The sequence below is a fragment of the Xenopus laevis genome, chromosome 4S, assembly GCF_017654675.1.
Source record: "Xenopus laevis strain J_2021 chromosome 4S, Xenopus_laevis_v10.1, whole genome shotgun sequence".
NCBI classification, from domain to species: Eukaryota; Metazoa; Chordata; class Amphibia; order Anura; family Pipidae; genus Xenopus; species Xenopus laevis.
Genome location: NC_054378.1, coordinates 77,114,497 through 77,127,979, shown reverse-complemented (window position 1 = coordinate 77,127,979; position 13,483 = coordinate 77,114,497). Strand labels below are relative to the sequence as shown.

General features: G+C 37.4%; 1 protein-coding gene across 1 annotated transcript; it reads left to right on the top strand.

The window, feature by feature from the left end:
• Nucleotides 1-1,588: 1,588 nt before the first annotated feature.
• On the top strand, nucleotides 1,589-6,791 carry magoh.S (mago homolog, exon junction complex subunit S homeolog). The gene is made up of 5 exons (XM_018260916.2): nucleotides 1,589-1,755; nucleotides 3,927-3,985; nucleotides 4,772-4,882; nucleotides 4,965-5,047; nucleotides 6,546-6,791. The coding sequence occupies exons 1-5, from the start codon at nucleotides 1,668-1,670 to the stop codon at nucleotides 6,643-6,645; spliced, it is 441 nt and encodes a 146-aa protein (XP_018116405.1). The 5' UTR covers nucleotides 1,589-1,667; the 3' UTR covers nucleotides 6,646-6,791.
• The last annotated feature ends 6,692 nt before the right edge of the window (nucleotides 6,792-13,483 follow it).

Below are 13,483 nucleotides of genomic sequence, written 5' to 3'. Positions count from 1 at the left end.
GGCCTGATCAGAACGTTCTGCCAAAATCACTCAGGATGAGACTGAAGTCAAACCCCCTCACTCACTATATATTAAGTGCAGTAACAAGAGACACATTCACCTGAGGAGTGATGAATAGACTGAGGAGCATGGAACACAATCTGTGCACAACTACAGTAATAATGCCGCTATCCTTGCAGGGCAGACTGCTCACAGTTCTTTATATAGGTAATAATTGTAATATCCTTGCTCAGCGCCATCTACTTTTCTTTGCCTGTGTTGTGCCATCAGGCAGGGCCCCATTTTGGGGGAACTGCATTCAAGGCCCCTTGGTGGAGAGGGCCACAAGATACTTTAAATTGTGATTTGCAGGTTGTGAATAGGATGGTGCTTGGTTAGATAGAGGGTGTAGTTTTACTATAATGGGTGGGACTGGGGTGGATCAGGGGTGTGGCCATGCTTCAACATGTCATTTTTTTTTTTAAATTGGGGCCCCCATCAAGATTGTTGCCAGAGCCCTCCACCCACAGGTGACCAATGGGTTAATATTTGTGGTCACCTCATGGGCAGAGGTGTTCTGCTAAATTAGCAGTATGGGGACCCATGACATGCCTAGGGTGCAATGGTGGTGGGGGGCACTAGGCATGTACCTCTTTTGTCATCTACCCCTAGCTAGGGCCCTTGTGACATCACTTGTTTGTTTACAAATGAACAAGTGGACATGCAGGTAAACACGGTGTCTAGCTAGCTTGTCTTAGGGTTGCTTTATTGTGGCTCTGTAGCCACAGTGAGCAGGTGCTCCAAAGTTCATTGACAAAAAGTTTTTAGGCTCTTTTAATGAGGGGTTAGAGGGCAATTTTGAGTTTTTTGCATGCTAAGGTCTATTTTTCACAAATATTTGATATATTTTAACAAACATTTAGGAGGAAGACACCATGACTGGTCAGATGTAGGGGCAAACAAACTTTACTTAAAAAATTGTCCATCAAAAGGGGGATAGTTAAATAGGTGTGACATTAGAAGTGTGATTACACAGTAGGCAAGGTTAAAGGTTTCACCTACTCCTTTGTTTTCTGGTTTTTATATAGTGGATTTTGCAGCAGTGTTTTACACAGAGAGATCATATATCACTCAGCAGTCCTTGCCTGCGGCAGAGGAGCTTACAGTCTAAGGTCCCCTGACAGCACCATACTTCAAACACCCCTATAAACTACCAGGTACTAAACTGAGAAGGCGGAATTCCCACGATATTCTATCTTACTTATCTTGCGTACAGTCATTCCAGGACCTGGGGGCAGAACAATATATTTTCGAAGTGTGTGTGGCATCCCTACTTCCCTCACATTCATTCACGTGTTACGCGGCGCCTTTGTCCAATAAACCATTTCAGAGCAAGCCAGACACGTGTATACTATACAACACCTGTGTATACTTGAACAGCAGAGGCCCGGAGTCATTTAACCCTCTAAAAACACATGTTCATAACATCATAGTCGGATATTATTAGAGAGGTCCATATTGGCGTTGTGCAGCCATTGGCCGAAACTAAACAACCCCCTTATCTGGTTGGTACATTCCAGCCAATTACGTCTTCAACGAAACGGTACGTCTTTTGTTCGCGCGTTGTTGGTGACGTAGTTATTAGGCGCCGTCACGAGGTGTCGTCATACAGCAGCGCAGCCGGTAACATGGGGAGCGATTTCTATCTCCGGTATTACGTTGGACACAAGGGCAAGTTTGGCCATGAGTTCTTGGAGTTCGAGTTCCGACCTGACGGTGAGTATTGCGGTGGTTCCATATACTAGTTCTGGCGTTGACTGGCGGGATAAGGAGAGTCTCTAATGCTTATGCTGCAAGATAGTGGGACAAGTAAACAAGAACATGGGGCTCCTGCAGATCTATCTGAAGAATGTGAAAGCGCATACTAAAGTCTCACGAAGCTTAATGCCTCCTGGTCTAGATGGTTAAATGGCTGCATAGTTAGCGGGACTGCGGATTTTTTTTTTCTTTTCCTTTATTATCGCGAGAATAGGCTCGTTCAGGAACGTGGTTAAAGGAAAAACAAACATTTAATGGTTACTACAGCTTGTCACAGTACCAAAGTAGCAACTTGTCTCGATACCCTGGCTGTTCAGGTACACAGGCCCAAACAGCCCCCAACGGATATATATATATATATATATATATATATATATATATATATATATATATATATATATATATATATATATATATATATAGTGACTATGTCAACTTACAGCAGCCCCTCTGGCATTTGCCAGAACCCACAGCTTGCCAGTCCAGGCCTGCTCGATACTTCTCTGTGTTTACATATTGTATTGTCCATTCACTTCCGCACACTTCTCTTACTGCACTAATCACATACACTGAGGGAGGAGGATTTAGTTTACTCATTTGGGATCATTGGACCACAATAATTCTAGTCAGGTGCAGCAAACTGTAGTGCCGTGGCCATCTTATATGTGATGTTTTACTGCTGCAAGTGTTCCTGGAAAGGGAAAATGTGTTTATAGCCAAAGAACATTTTTTTTCATCTGTATCTTAATTGCAGCAGCATTATTACATATAAAGTATGAAGTTACTTACATTTCCCCCAGATTACCTTATTTTGTCTCAGATAAATAGATACAAAGGCACACTCCACTTCTACAAAAACTTCTTTCTCTTTTATTGAAGTGAGAGATCACAGCAAACGTTTTGGGGACAAGCCCCTCCATCAAGTGCTATTGAAGGGGCTTGCCCCCAAAAGGTTTGCTGTAATCTTACTTCAATAAAAGAAAAACAAGTTTTTGCAGACGTGGAGTTTGCCTTTGTATCTATTTATCTGAGTCTATGGTAAAAAAGCCTTTGGTTTGCAGCAGGGCCTGCATTGAGCACTTCCCAACAGGAAACAATGTTTTTTTTCTCACTAAAGAGAGAGAGAATTATTTTGTGATCAACTTATTTTGTCTGCCTGTTTATACAAAACTATTTAGTAAATTGCAACAAGTCAGGTTCTCTCTCTGTTTTACACAGTTCAAAAGGATTGCCATCTCCAAGAAAGCAGCCATAGTATAGCAGAACAGAAGCACAGATTGCCATTGCTCATGGCGTAATCCTGTTCTTTCTGCCAAAGTCAACATATATTGTTTCAGGGGTGATCTGCAAATAAAAAAAAAAATTCTGCTTAACTGGTTTTCAAATTACAGACTGCCCACCTGCTCATTATTTTGTGTGTTTTTACTTGGTGAATGTTAATAACAAGCATGGGAAATGCACACCCTAAAAAATAAATGAGGTCCCAAAATACTGGAATAAGCCCACAAACGACCCCGAATCCATTAAACAAAAGAGGCCAATGGATTGCACACTCCAAAAATAAAAACATCTTAAGCTTTTTTTTTTTATGATGTGTTTATTTAATAAAGATTTTTTTGTATTTTTATGTTTGGAGCGTGCAATCCATTGGCCCCTTGTTACTTTGCAGATGTGACATTTGTATATTACAATACATACAATTTAGAATACCGCTAAAAACAGTATATTACAATTTAGAATACCACTAACCACAGTATATTACAATTTAGAATTCCACTAACAACAGTATATTACAGTATAACATGCAGCCATATATTTATTGCAATGGTATCAATATATTCTAAAAATGTACAGCACTGCGTATGCGTAACATTCAGGAAACCATTAAATCAATGAAAGAAAAAACACACCTTGCCTGACTGAGACCACAAGAAGACTGTGTCAGATCTGGAAAAACTTAAAATTTGGGGCTTTATTGTAATTTAATTGCCTTGGTGTTTAAGGTGTGTTTCACTGTTGTATTTTGGTTCCCCCCAAAAAAAGTAATCTAAATATCAATCTGGCAACTTAACAAGATGTTATACTTGAGTTTTATTAGCAATGACATTTTTCCCTCTTTTTCCTTACAGGAAAACTCCGTTATGCCAACAACAGCAATTATAAGAATGATGTTATGATTAGGAAGGAGGTAAATTTGTAATACATATACTTATTCTTTTTTATTCTGTCTGAAGAGTAGACACTCAAACAGCCATGTTGGACTTGTGCTTGTTCAGTATAAGCCACAATTAATGAGCTTAAATTGAACAAGTATACAGTAAAACCCTCATTTTATGTTTTTCAGGGGACCAGAAAGAAATGGTGGATAATCCTGTAAAATTAGGGAACTTAATATGCATTATATATTATTGCATTAAGAAAAAAACAATGTAAGATGTGTTATAATGTCATGTAAAATTAAGGTTTCACTGTACTTTCCCGTTAATATATACAAGTACAATTTATAACAATGCATTGGAATCTGCTGCTGACCTAGCTCCACTTTTCAGCCTTCATTTTAACATCGCTCTGCTTCTGCACCCTTTCCTTCTAGCAGAGGACTTTTGTTTCCATTATTTCTTTCTTTAGCAGCAGCCAAAATCTAAGCAGTACTATTGCAGGTGCCGCTTCACCCATTGTTTGGAGTGCCATTCTAGGCCACCACCCCCCTTTTTAACATTCCCAAGTTTAAGCAAAGGTATAAACTTTGTTTGAACTTGTGTTTGAGTGGATTGGAAGACAGGTCGTTTGTTGTCATAAGTGTAATGATGAGGGGAATATATGTGTATATGACCGCACAGGTCTTTTAATTTGTCATAAGTGTCACACTGCATAGTTAGGGAAATGAAAACCATAGTAAAATATAAATTCCTCTTGGTCCATCACCTGCTGAGTACCTAGAATTTGTTCTGATGGTTTGTGTTTTTCTTGTTAGGCCTATGTACACAAAAGTGTGATGGAAGAATTAAAAAGGATAATAGATGACAGTGAGATCACAAAAGAAGATGATGCATTGTGGCCACCACCAGATAGAGTAGGACGGCAGGTATGTAATTCTACCAAGTATTTCATAAAACACTGTGCCGTTATTCCTATTTATCTACTAAAGCTTTTTTGTGCTTATTCAGGAGCTGGAGATAGTTATTGGTGATGAACACATTTCTTTTACTACGTCCAAAATTGGATCGCTTATCGATGTGAATCAGTCCAAGTAAGTCCTAAATAAATACTACCCCATTCTTTCCAGGGTACATTTCCCCTGTTTTACTTAAATGTGCAGTATACTCTTTTATTAGCCCTACATTTAAAGGAGAGTTAAAGCTTAACTACAGAAGTAGACTAGAAATGGTGTATATTATGCTTTAGGCTTATGTTCCAGCCCAAGGCAACCACAACCCTTTAGCAGGGACGATCTCTCCCTCCAAAGATGCCCCAGTAGCTCTCCATCTTCTTTTCTGCCGATTCACTGCACATGCTCTGTGTTGCTGTCACTTACTGAGCTTAGGGGCCGACTCAAAATATACAGAACGCAATGAATATAAATGTCACAATATAAGGCTGATTAGTAATTACTACATGGCACAAAAATCAGTGCAATTAGAATCTAATTATCAGCCTTGTAGCATCAGTTTAAATTACATGCCAATCTGATTTTCTGCTTGCTAAATTGTGACGATCCCTAAGCTTAGCTTCTCAACAGCTGCTAAGAGCCCACTAAGCAGGTGAGTGTTCCAAGGTTTGCTCAAGAAATAGCAAAAATCTTCTCAATAAAAAAAATAGACAAAAATTGTATACAGCACAAGCCCTATTGCAATAAACTTGACCAGAGACATGGTTTTAAAGTTTACCTCTTAATTTCACATTACAGTGAAAACTTAAAAATAATGGACAAAAAACTGAATATACTGCCCAGTAGAATTATTGAAACTGACAACACATACATTTAGATAAAACTGATAAGTGATTAATTGATACTTGGAGCAAAAGCTGAGGTCATCGCCATAAACCCCACCCCCAAATGTGGCTCTGCAGCAAATTCACCTGGCCAACCTCCAGGAAGAGCTTTATATATGATTATCAAAACAGGATGATATATATATATATATATATATATATATATATATATTTATTTTAGTAGCAGTATGCACAAAATGTCGCTGTCTTAAATATATTGATAATGGGTTGAGTGCAGAGGACTCTTGTGTTTGACTATATGTATTTTGTGGTCACAGCCTCATTGCAACTTTCCCTTGTTTGTTATAGTTTATACAGGAGCAGTGACCAGCTCCATGTTGTAGCTCCCACCCTTGTAGATCCCACTGGTGTCTAATAAAAGGGCAGCCAAGTATGGAGGTTTACTTTGAAAGCAGCTAGTAAGTTGCAGGTAAAACTTAGTCCCTTTGTAAAATGTATAATGAAGCAATAGAATTCTTAATGAATCAGATGAAAATTAAGCGTAGGACTGGCCAGATATGGGATGACTTTGACGTAGTTGGCCAGCTTAAATATATTGCAATATATGGACAAACAATCCCTGTTTTGTTTAAAGGGTAAGGCATTTTTTAGTAGCAGTATGCACAAAATGTCGTTTTCCCTACATGTCCCATTAAGCTTTAATATGCAAATTTGTAAAGCACCAAGGTATATATGGTAACAAGCCAACAAACTTCTCTCTCTCTCTCTCTCTCTCTCTCTCTTTTATTTTACAGAGATCCAGAGGGCTTACGAGTATTTTACTACTTGGTTCAGGACCTTAAGTGTTTGGTTTTCAGTTTGATTGGACTTCACTTCAAAATTAAACCCATCTAATGGAATGGGTTTATTTTTTTTTATGGGTGGGAGTGTATATTATTTTCCTTATACTGGATTGTTCATCTGAGGTTTTTTATGTTTGGTATTATGATTTTATTTCTGCAGACTTGACACACTTTAATAAAATTTTGGCAAAACAATGATCACAGTTGTTTTTAATGTAAAGTTCATGTCCTTTTTCAGCCAACGAAAGTTCACTTAGTTTCATTAAAGGTAGTTCACGTTTACATAAACTTTAAGTATGTTATGAAATGTCCTATTCCGTGCAACCAATTGGTCTTTGTCTTTAGACTATTTTTCTTCCAGGTCAGTGACCAGGCAGCCAAAACAAAAAACCTCTTGCTCTGTGAAGCCAAATAAGTATTTGGCAAATGAAATGTATGTCTCAACTTTTGCTGGCAGTGTTCAAGTGGCATTTCATCTTCAAATAAACTTTTAGCATGAAGTATACAGTAGCTTTCTATGCCACAAAAACAAAGTAGTGCTGCACAAACACTCTCACCGCTTTTTGTAACGTCGGGTGTGGACTGTGACTCTGTCTGCTCAGGTCTAGTCTATATTCAAGAAAGTATTTCAGCAGCACTCCGATTAAGAGAAAAAATTTACATTTTATATGTGCCTCAAGCTAAGTGACGTTTCATGCTTATCCAGCCCTTTATCAAGCTTGATAAAGGGCTGGATAAGCTCGAAACGTCACTTAGATCTCACCTTGAAAATAATTTTGGATTTTTTGCAGAAGCATTGAATGGAGTGTGCCTTTGTTCATATACTAGTTTGAATTATACAGTAAAGTCCCCTAAAACGTGTATGGTTTATACATTTTCAATTAGATACACCCTATCATTTGCCAGCTGGCTTTTTCTATAATTGATCATGTGATCACTAATGTCACAATGCCCACTCCAGATAAAAACTCTCTGGAGTTGAATTAATATCAAAGACTATTGTGTTACTTAACTATAGTTGGTATGGGTATATAGAATTTATGTGAAATTAGAGAGGGGTGTGTGGATGCTGGGTTTTCATTTGGAGGGGTTGAACTTGATGGACTTTGTCTTTTTTCAACCTGATTTAACTATGTAACTATGAATGCAGGGGCAGTTAAAACTGATTTCATTGTGGGTCATGTGACCAATGATGTCATAATGCTCACTCCAGATAAACACACTCTGATATCTTTGAGCTGCGTCCGTTTGAGTGTGGCAGCTGAAGAGTGTGGATGTGCAGGTAAGAGACCTACAATATTTTCATATTTGTGATGATCTAAAATACATGTAAGTGCATCATGGCCATACACACCACTTAGGTATTGTACTAAAAGAGAATGTGGTGTTCTCTACACTATAACTTCTCCAAAAAGAACTGTTTAAAAAGATGGTTTAGTTAGGAGTTGAATGCAGGGGGAGTTAAAACAGACTTCATAGTGGGTCATGTGACCAATGATGTCATAATGCCCACTCCAGATAAACACTCTCTGATATCTTTGAACTGCGTCTGTTTGAGTGTGGGAGCTGAAGAGTGTGGATGTGCAGGTAAGAGACCTACAACATTTTCATATTTGTGATGATCTAAAATACATGTAAGTGCATCATGGCCATACACACCACTTAGGTATTGTACTAAAAGAGAATGTGGTGTTCTCTACACTATAACTTCTCCAAAAGGACTGTTTAAAAAGATGGTTTAGTTAGTAGTTGAATGCAGGGGGAGTTAAAACAGACTTCATAGTGACCAATGATGTCATAATGCTCACTGCAGATACAAACTCTCTTATAGCGTCTGATTTGAGTTGTGTTAGTGTGAATGAGGAAGCTGAAGTGTGTGGCTGTGCAGGTAAGAGACCTACAACTGAACTGAACAAAAATGTAAAAAGGGTCACTTATCTGAAAAAAAATCACAATTTCCCTTTCAACTGTCTGGGAGGGTAACCTCTTTGGGTAGTAACCCCCTTCCTAACAAGTCAGGTTTTCTGTTTGGTATGTCTATGATTAATTGGGACCATGTCTTAATGTTGGCTCCTCAAAGTAACCAAGTTTCCCCCCACCTGTTAGAATTTGATAATTGGGGTCATGGGTAGCTGAACTTATAATGCCATGCCCATCTTTCAAAAGGTTTTTACCTCCCTCACCAAAGAAAAAACCCTAAAGAGAGTAACCCCCAATATAAAAAGAGGCTAACTAAATTGGTACAAACAAAGTTATCGATCAGGTACGGGTGGTCTATGATAATGTGGGAAATGTAGTAGAAGCCTTTCTTTGTTATTTAAAGTAAGGTAAACGTGTTACAGATACAGATTTCTGCTTGTATTATTTTTATATGCCACTGTTCCATGGTATATATAGGGAAGACCATTATGACAATTGAGAAGAGATTTTCTATACATATATTTCATATTATTTGGGTCAAGTAATAAAAGACACTAAGTTTGTCCAGGGGCAATAACCCATAGTAATCAATAAGCAGGTAGAATTTACCAGTTGCCAATACAAATACAAGCATCTTATTGGTTGCCATGAGTCACTGCTCCTAGGCAATCTTAGTGCCTTATATTACATATAGGGATACAACTGTATTGGATAGATGAGCAAAATGGAACCTTTGAGTTAACGTTTAGTATGACGCAGAGAGTGATATTCTGAGACAATTTGCAACTGGCATTCATTTTTCTTTTCATTTTTCATTTATTTAGCTCTTTACTCTATCCATTTTGCAATTTCAGCAATCTGGTTGCTAGGGTCCAAATTACCCTAGCAACCATACATTGATTTGAATAAGAGACTGGAATATAAGTAGAATAGAAAGATTAGTAATCAAAAAGTAGCAAGTCAGTGACCCCATTTGAAAGCTATAAATTCAGAAGAAAAAGGGAAAAAAAAGAGTTGTGCCACTTTTTCATGAGCAAATAAACATCCTTCACCAGTTCCACTGCATCAGTAGTGTTATTTTTGTTTTTGTTTTGTCAAGAAACACCCTTGCGCGAGTGCTCGGTCTAACCCACATTCTAGAGTTGACCAGCTGCTATAAACAACAAAAAGCCAATATTTGTACACAAAGCGAAAAATAAAAAAAGTACCAGTGCACGGTTTGTCTTTAAAAATAATTATTACAAAAAAATGTAAACTCATGTGCCATGTCAAGGCCCCTCATTGTACGTGAGTCCTATACTATTTGTATACTATCTGTAGTGCATTTAAAATCAAGACCCCCAGCATCCAATGTGAGTCCTAAGACCATTGAACACTTACCCTTAGCTCAGGAGCTCTAGTGAGAAAGCAGTGAGCTTGTAAGCCCCAGCAAACAAACCTAAACCTGTGAATAATTACCTTCCTACACTATTAGCATTTTAAGTTTGTAGTGCATTTAAAATCAAGTCCCCCAGTAGACAATGTGATTGAGTAATAAGAGGATGGTGCACTTCCCCTAAACTCAGGAGCTCTAGTGAAAAAGCAAGGAGATTTTTAGCCCCAGTTAATTAACGTACATATATAAATAATTCCCTGTTTTAAAGGCTGAATGGCATCTATAGGCAATATTTAGCTACAATTTGTACACAAAAAACAGAAAAAAATTGCCAGTGCTCAGTCTAACCCTTGCGGTGGCATTGACCAGCTGATAAAAACACGCTTGTGCCAACGCTCCGTATAACCCACATTCTGGAGTTGACCAGCTACTATAAATGAAAAAAGCCAACATTTGTACACAAGGAAAAAGAGAAAAATGACCAGTGCACTCTTTTTTATGTTGCATAGCCCTATAGCACATTTGTGAAAAGTTTGTTTACAAGTTATATTTACAACACAAGAGGGCAGATATATCTATGTGAAATTAGAGCTTACCATACAAAAACATATCCACTTTCTATTCATTCCTACAGGATTCTAGAATTCTAGCATATTTCAAAAGCTTAGGTTGTCCTGAAAAAAAAAATGATATATGGCTTTCCTGGGTAAACTAAAAGACCCACAGAGGAAAGCCCAGGAAAGTTACAAGGGGGTGCAACACCTTTGTATTAAAGTTTAATATGTGATATACTATTTAATTTAATATATTAAATTGAATATATAGAATTGATAACTCTAAGCAACTTTGCAAATGGTCACCATTTTTTTGATTTTTATAGTTTTAGAATTATTTGCCATCTTCTTCTGACTTCTCCAGCTTGCAAATGGGGGTCACTGACCCCATCTTTAAAAAAAAAAGTGATCTGTAAAGCTAAAAATGTATTGTTATTGTTACTTTGTATTGCTCATCTTTCTGTTCAGGCCTTTTATTCATAATCCTGTCACTTATTCAATTCAGTGCATGGTTGCTAAGGTAATCTGAACCCTAGAAACTAGGTTGTTGAAATTGTAAACTAGAGGGCTGCTGAATAAAAAGCTAAATAACGCAAAAACCACAAATAATAAAAAATGAAAACCATTTGCAAATTGTCTCATAATATCACTTGCTACATAATACTAACAGTTAACTCAAAGGTGAACAGCCCCTTAAGAATACAGCTGTGTGTATTTTGCCATATTGTGGGGTTGGGGAACATGACAGGAGTTAGGTACCTGTGTTTGCCATATTATCTGGCACTGTGTGGTCAGTAATGAATGTAACAGAAGGAATAAAAGAATTTCTTCTACATGGTTGATGCTTTTCCAAGAAGAAGCCAGGGATAGAACTACGGCTAGTGGAACTTAGAGCTGTTGATTGCCTTTACTCTAGCTGTGTTCACTTTGCAGGCAGAGAAGCATGAGTGCACCAAGAACAGGGAGCAGATAGGAGCTCATATGCTGTTCATTGTCTGCAGAACTGCAGTCATAGTTTTGAAGGCATGCACTTTGCTTTCTATAAATAAATACTTCCAGATTCTATTTCTCTGTATTTCATCATGAAAATTACACAGACCTGACGGCTGAAATCAGCAGGATTGCACATACATGGAGAATAACTTTAGTCAGAAGGGGGGTTCAGGGCATGTAGTTGTTGGAAGCTTTTCATTTAGAATAGGGGAGGGTGGGACTTTGCTACTGGCTTTGTGACATCACAGCCAGGTGTTGCCAATCCTATTCAGTAATAGCTTGAACTGGCTCTCAGAGAAAGGCTCCTAACTAACTAATATTTGAGAACATTATTTTCATAATATCTGTCCATATGTACAATTTGATTTTTGCAATAGTTCCCCAATAATTCTACTTTTCTCTTTCTAAGAAGTAGTAGGTAAAAAGCACTAACTGGCTCAAATGCTAAGTTGAGCATACATTTCATTTGACCTTTCTCATTCTAAGAAGTAATAGGTAAAAAGCTCTAAGGGTAATGCCACACTGTGAGATTCGGGGAGATTCAGTCACCTGGCGTCTAATCGCCTCTTCTGTGGGGCGACTAATCTCCCCAAACTGCTTCCCCACCAAATAGAAAAATGCAAGCGGCATGGCACTCGCAGCAGTACATTTCTCTTGAGGCAACTCTGGCCGACTACGGAAAACGAAGTGATGCGAGTGCCATGCCACAGGTGTTTTTTCATAGTAGCAGGCAGAATACAGGGGGAAGCAGCTCGGGGAGATAAGTCACCCCAAAGTAGAGGCGATTAAAGTAAGTTGAACATACATTTAATTGTACTTTTCTCTTTCTAATAAGTAGTAGGTAAAAAGCACTAACCCACTAAAATGCTAAGTTGAGCATACATTTAATTTTACTTTTCTCTTTATAAGAAATAGTAGGTAAAAAGCACTAAACTGTTCAAATGCGAAGTTGAGCATACATTTAATTTTACTTTTTCTTTCTAAGAAGTAGTAGGTAAAAAGCACTAATTGGCTCAAATGCGATATTAAGCATACCTTTAATTTTACTTTCCTCTTCCTAAGAAGTAGTAGGTAAAATGCACAAATCGGCTCAAATGCTAAGTTGAGCATATATTTAATTTTACTTTTCTCTTTCTAAAAAGTAGTAGGTAAAAAGCTCTCACCCACTCAAATGCTAAGTTAAGCATTAATTTAACTTTACTTTTCTCTTTCTAAAAAGTAGTAGGTAAAAGCGCTAAAACACTCAAATACTAAGTTGAGCATACATTTCATTTTCCTTTTCTCTTTCTAAGAAGTAGTAGGTAAAAAGCTCTCACCCACTCAAATGCTAAGTTGAGCATACATTTAATTTTACTTTTGTCTTCCTAAGAGATAGTAGGTAAAATGAACTAACCGGCTCAAATGCTAAGTTAAACATACATTTAATTGTACTTTTCTCTTTCTAATAAGTAGTAGGTAAAAAGCACTAACCCACTCAAATGCTAAGTTGAGCATACATTTAATTTTACTTTTTCTTTCTAAGAAGTAGTAGGTAAAAAGCACTTGTCGGCTCAATTGCTATGTTAAACATACCTTTAATTTTACTTTTGTCTTCCTAAGAGATAGTAGGTAAAATTAACTAACCGGCTTAAATGCTAAGTCAAACATACATTTAATTTTACTTTTCTATTTCTAAGAAGTAGTAGGTAAAAAGCACTAACCGGCTCAAATGCGAAATTCAGCATACATTTAATTTTACTTTTCTATTTCTAAGAAGTAGTAGGTAAAAAGCACTAACCGGCTCAAATATTATGTTGAGCATACATTTAATTTTACTTTTCTCTTCGAAAGAAGTAGTAGGTAAAAAGCACTAAACGGCTCAAATGCTAAGTTGAGCATGCATTTAATTGTACTTTTCTCTTTCTAAGAAGTAGTAGGTAAAAAGCACTAACCGGTTTAAATGCTAAGTTAAACATACATTTAATTGTACTTTTCTCTTTCTAAGAAGTAGTAGGTAAAAAGCTCTCACCCACTCAAATGCTAAGTTGAGCATACATTTAACTTTACTT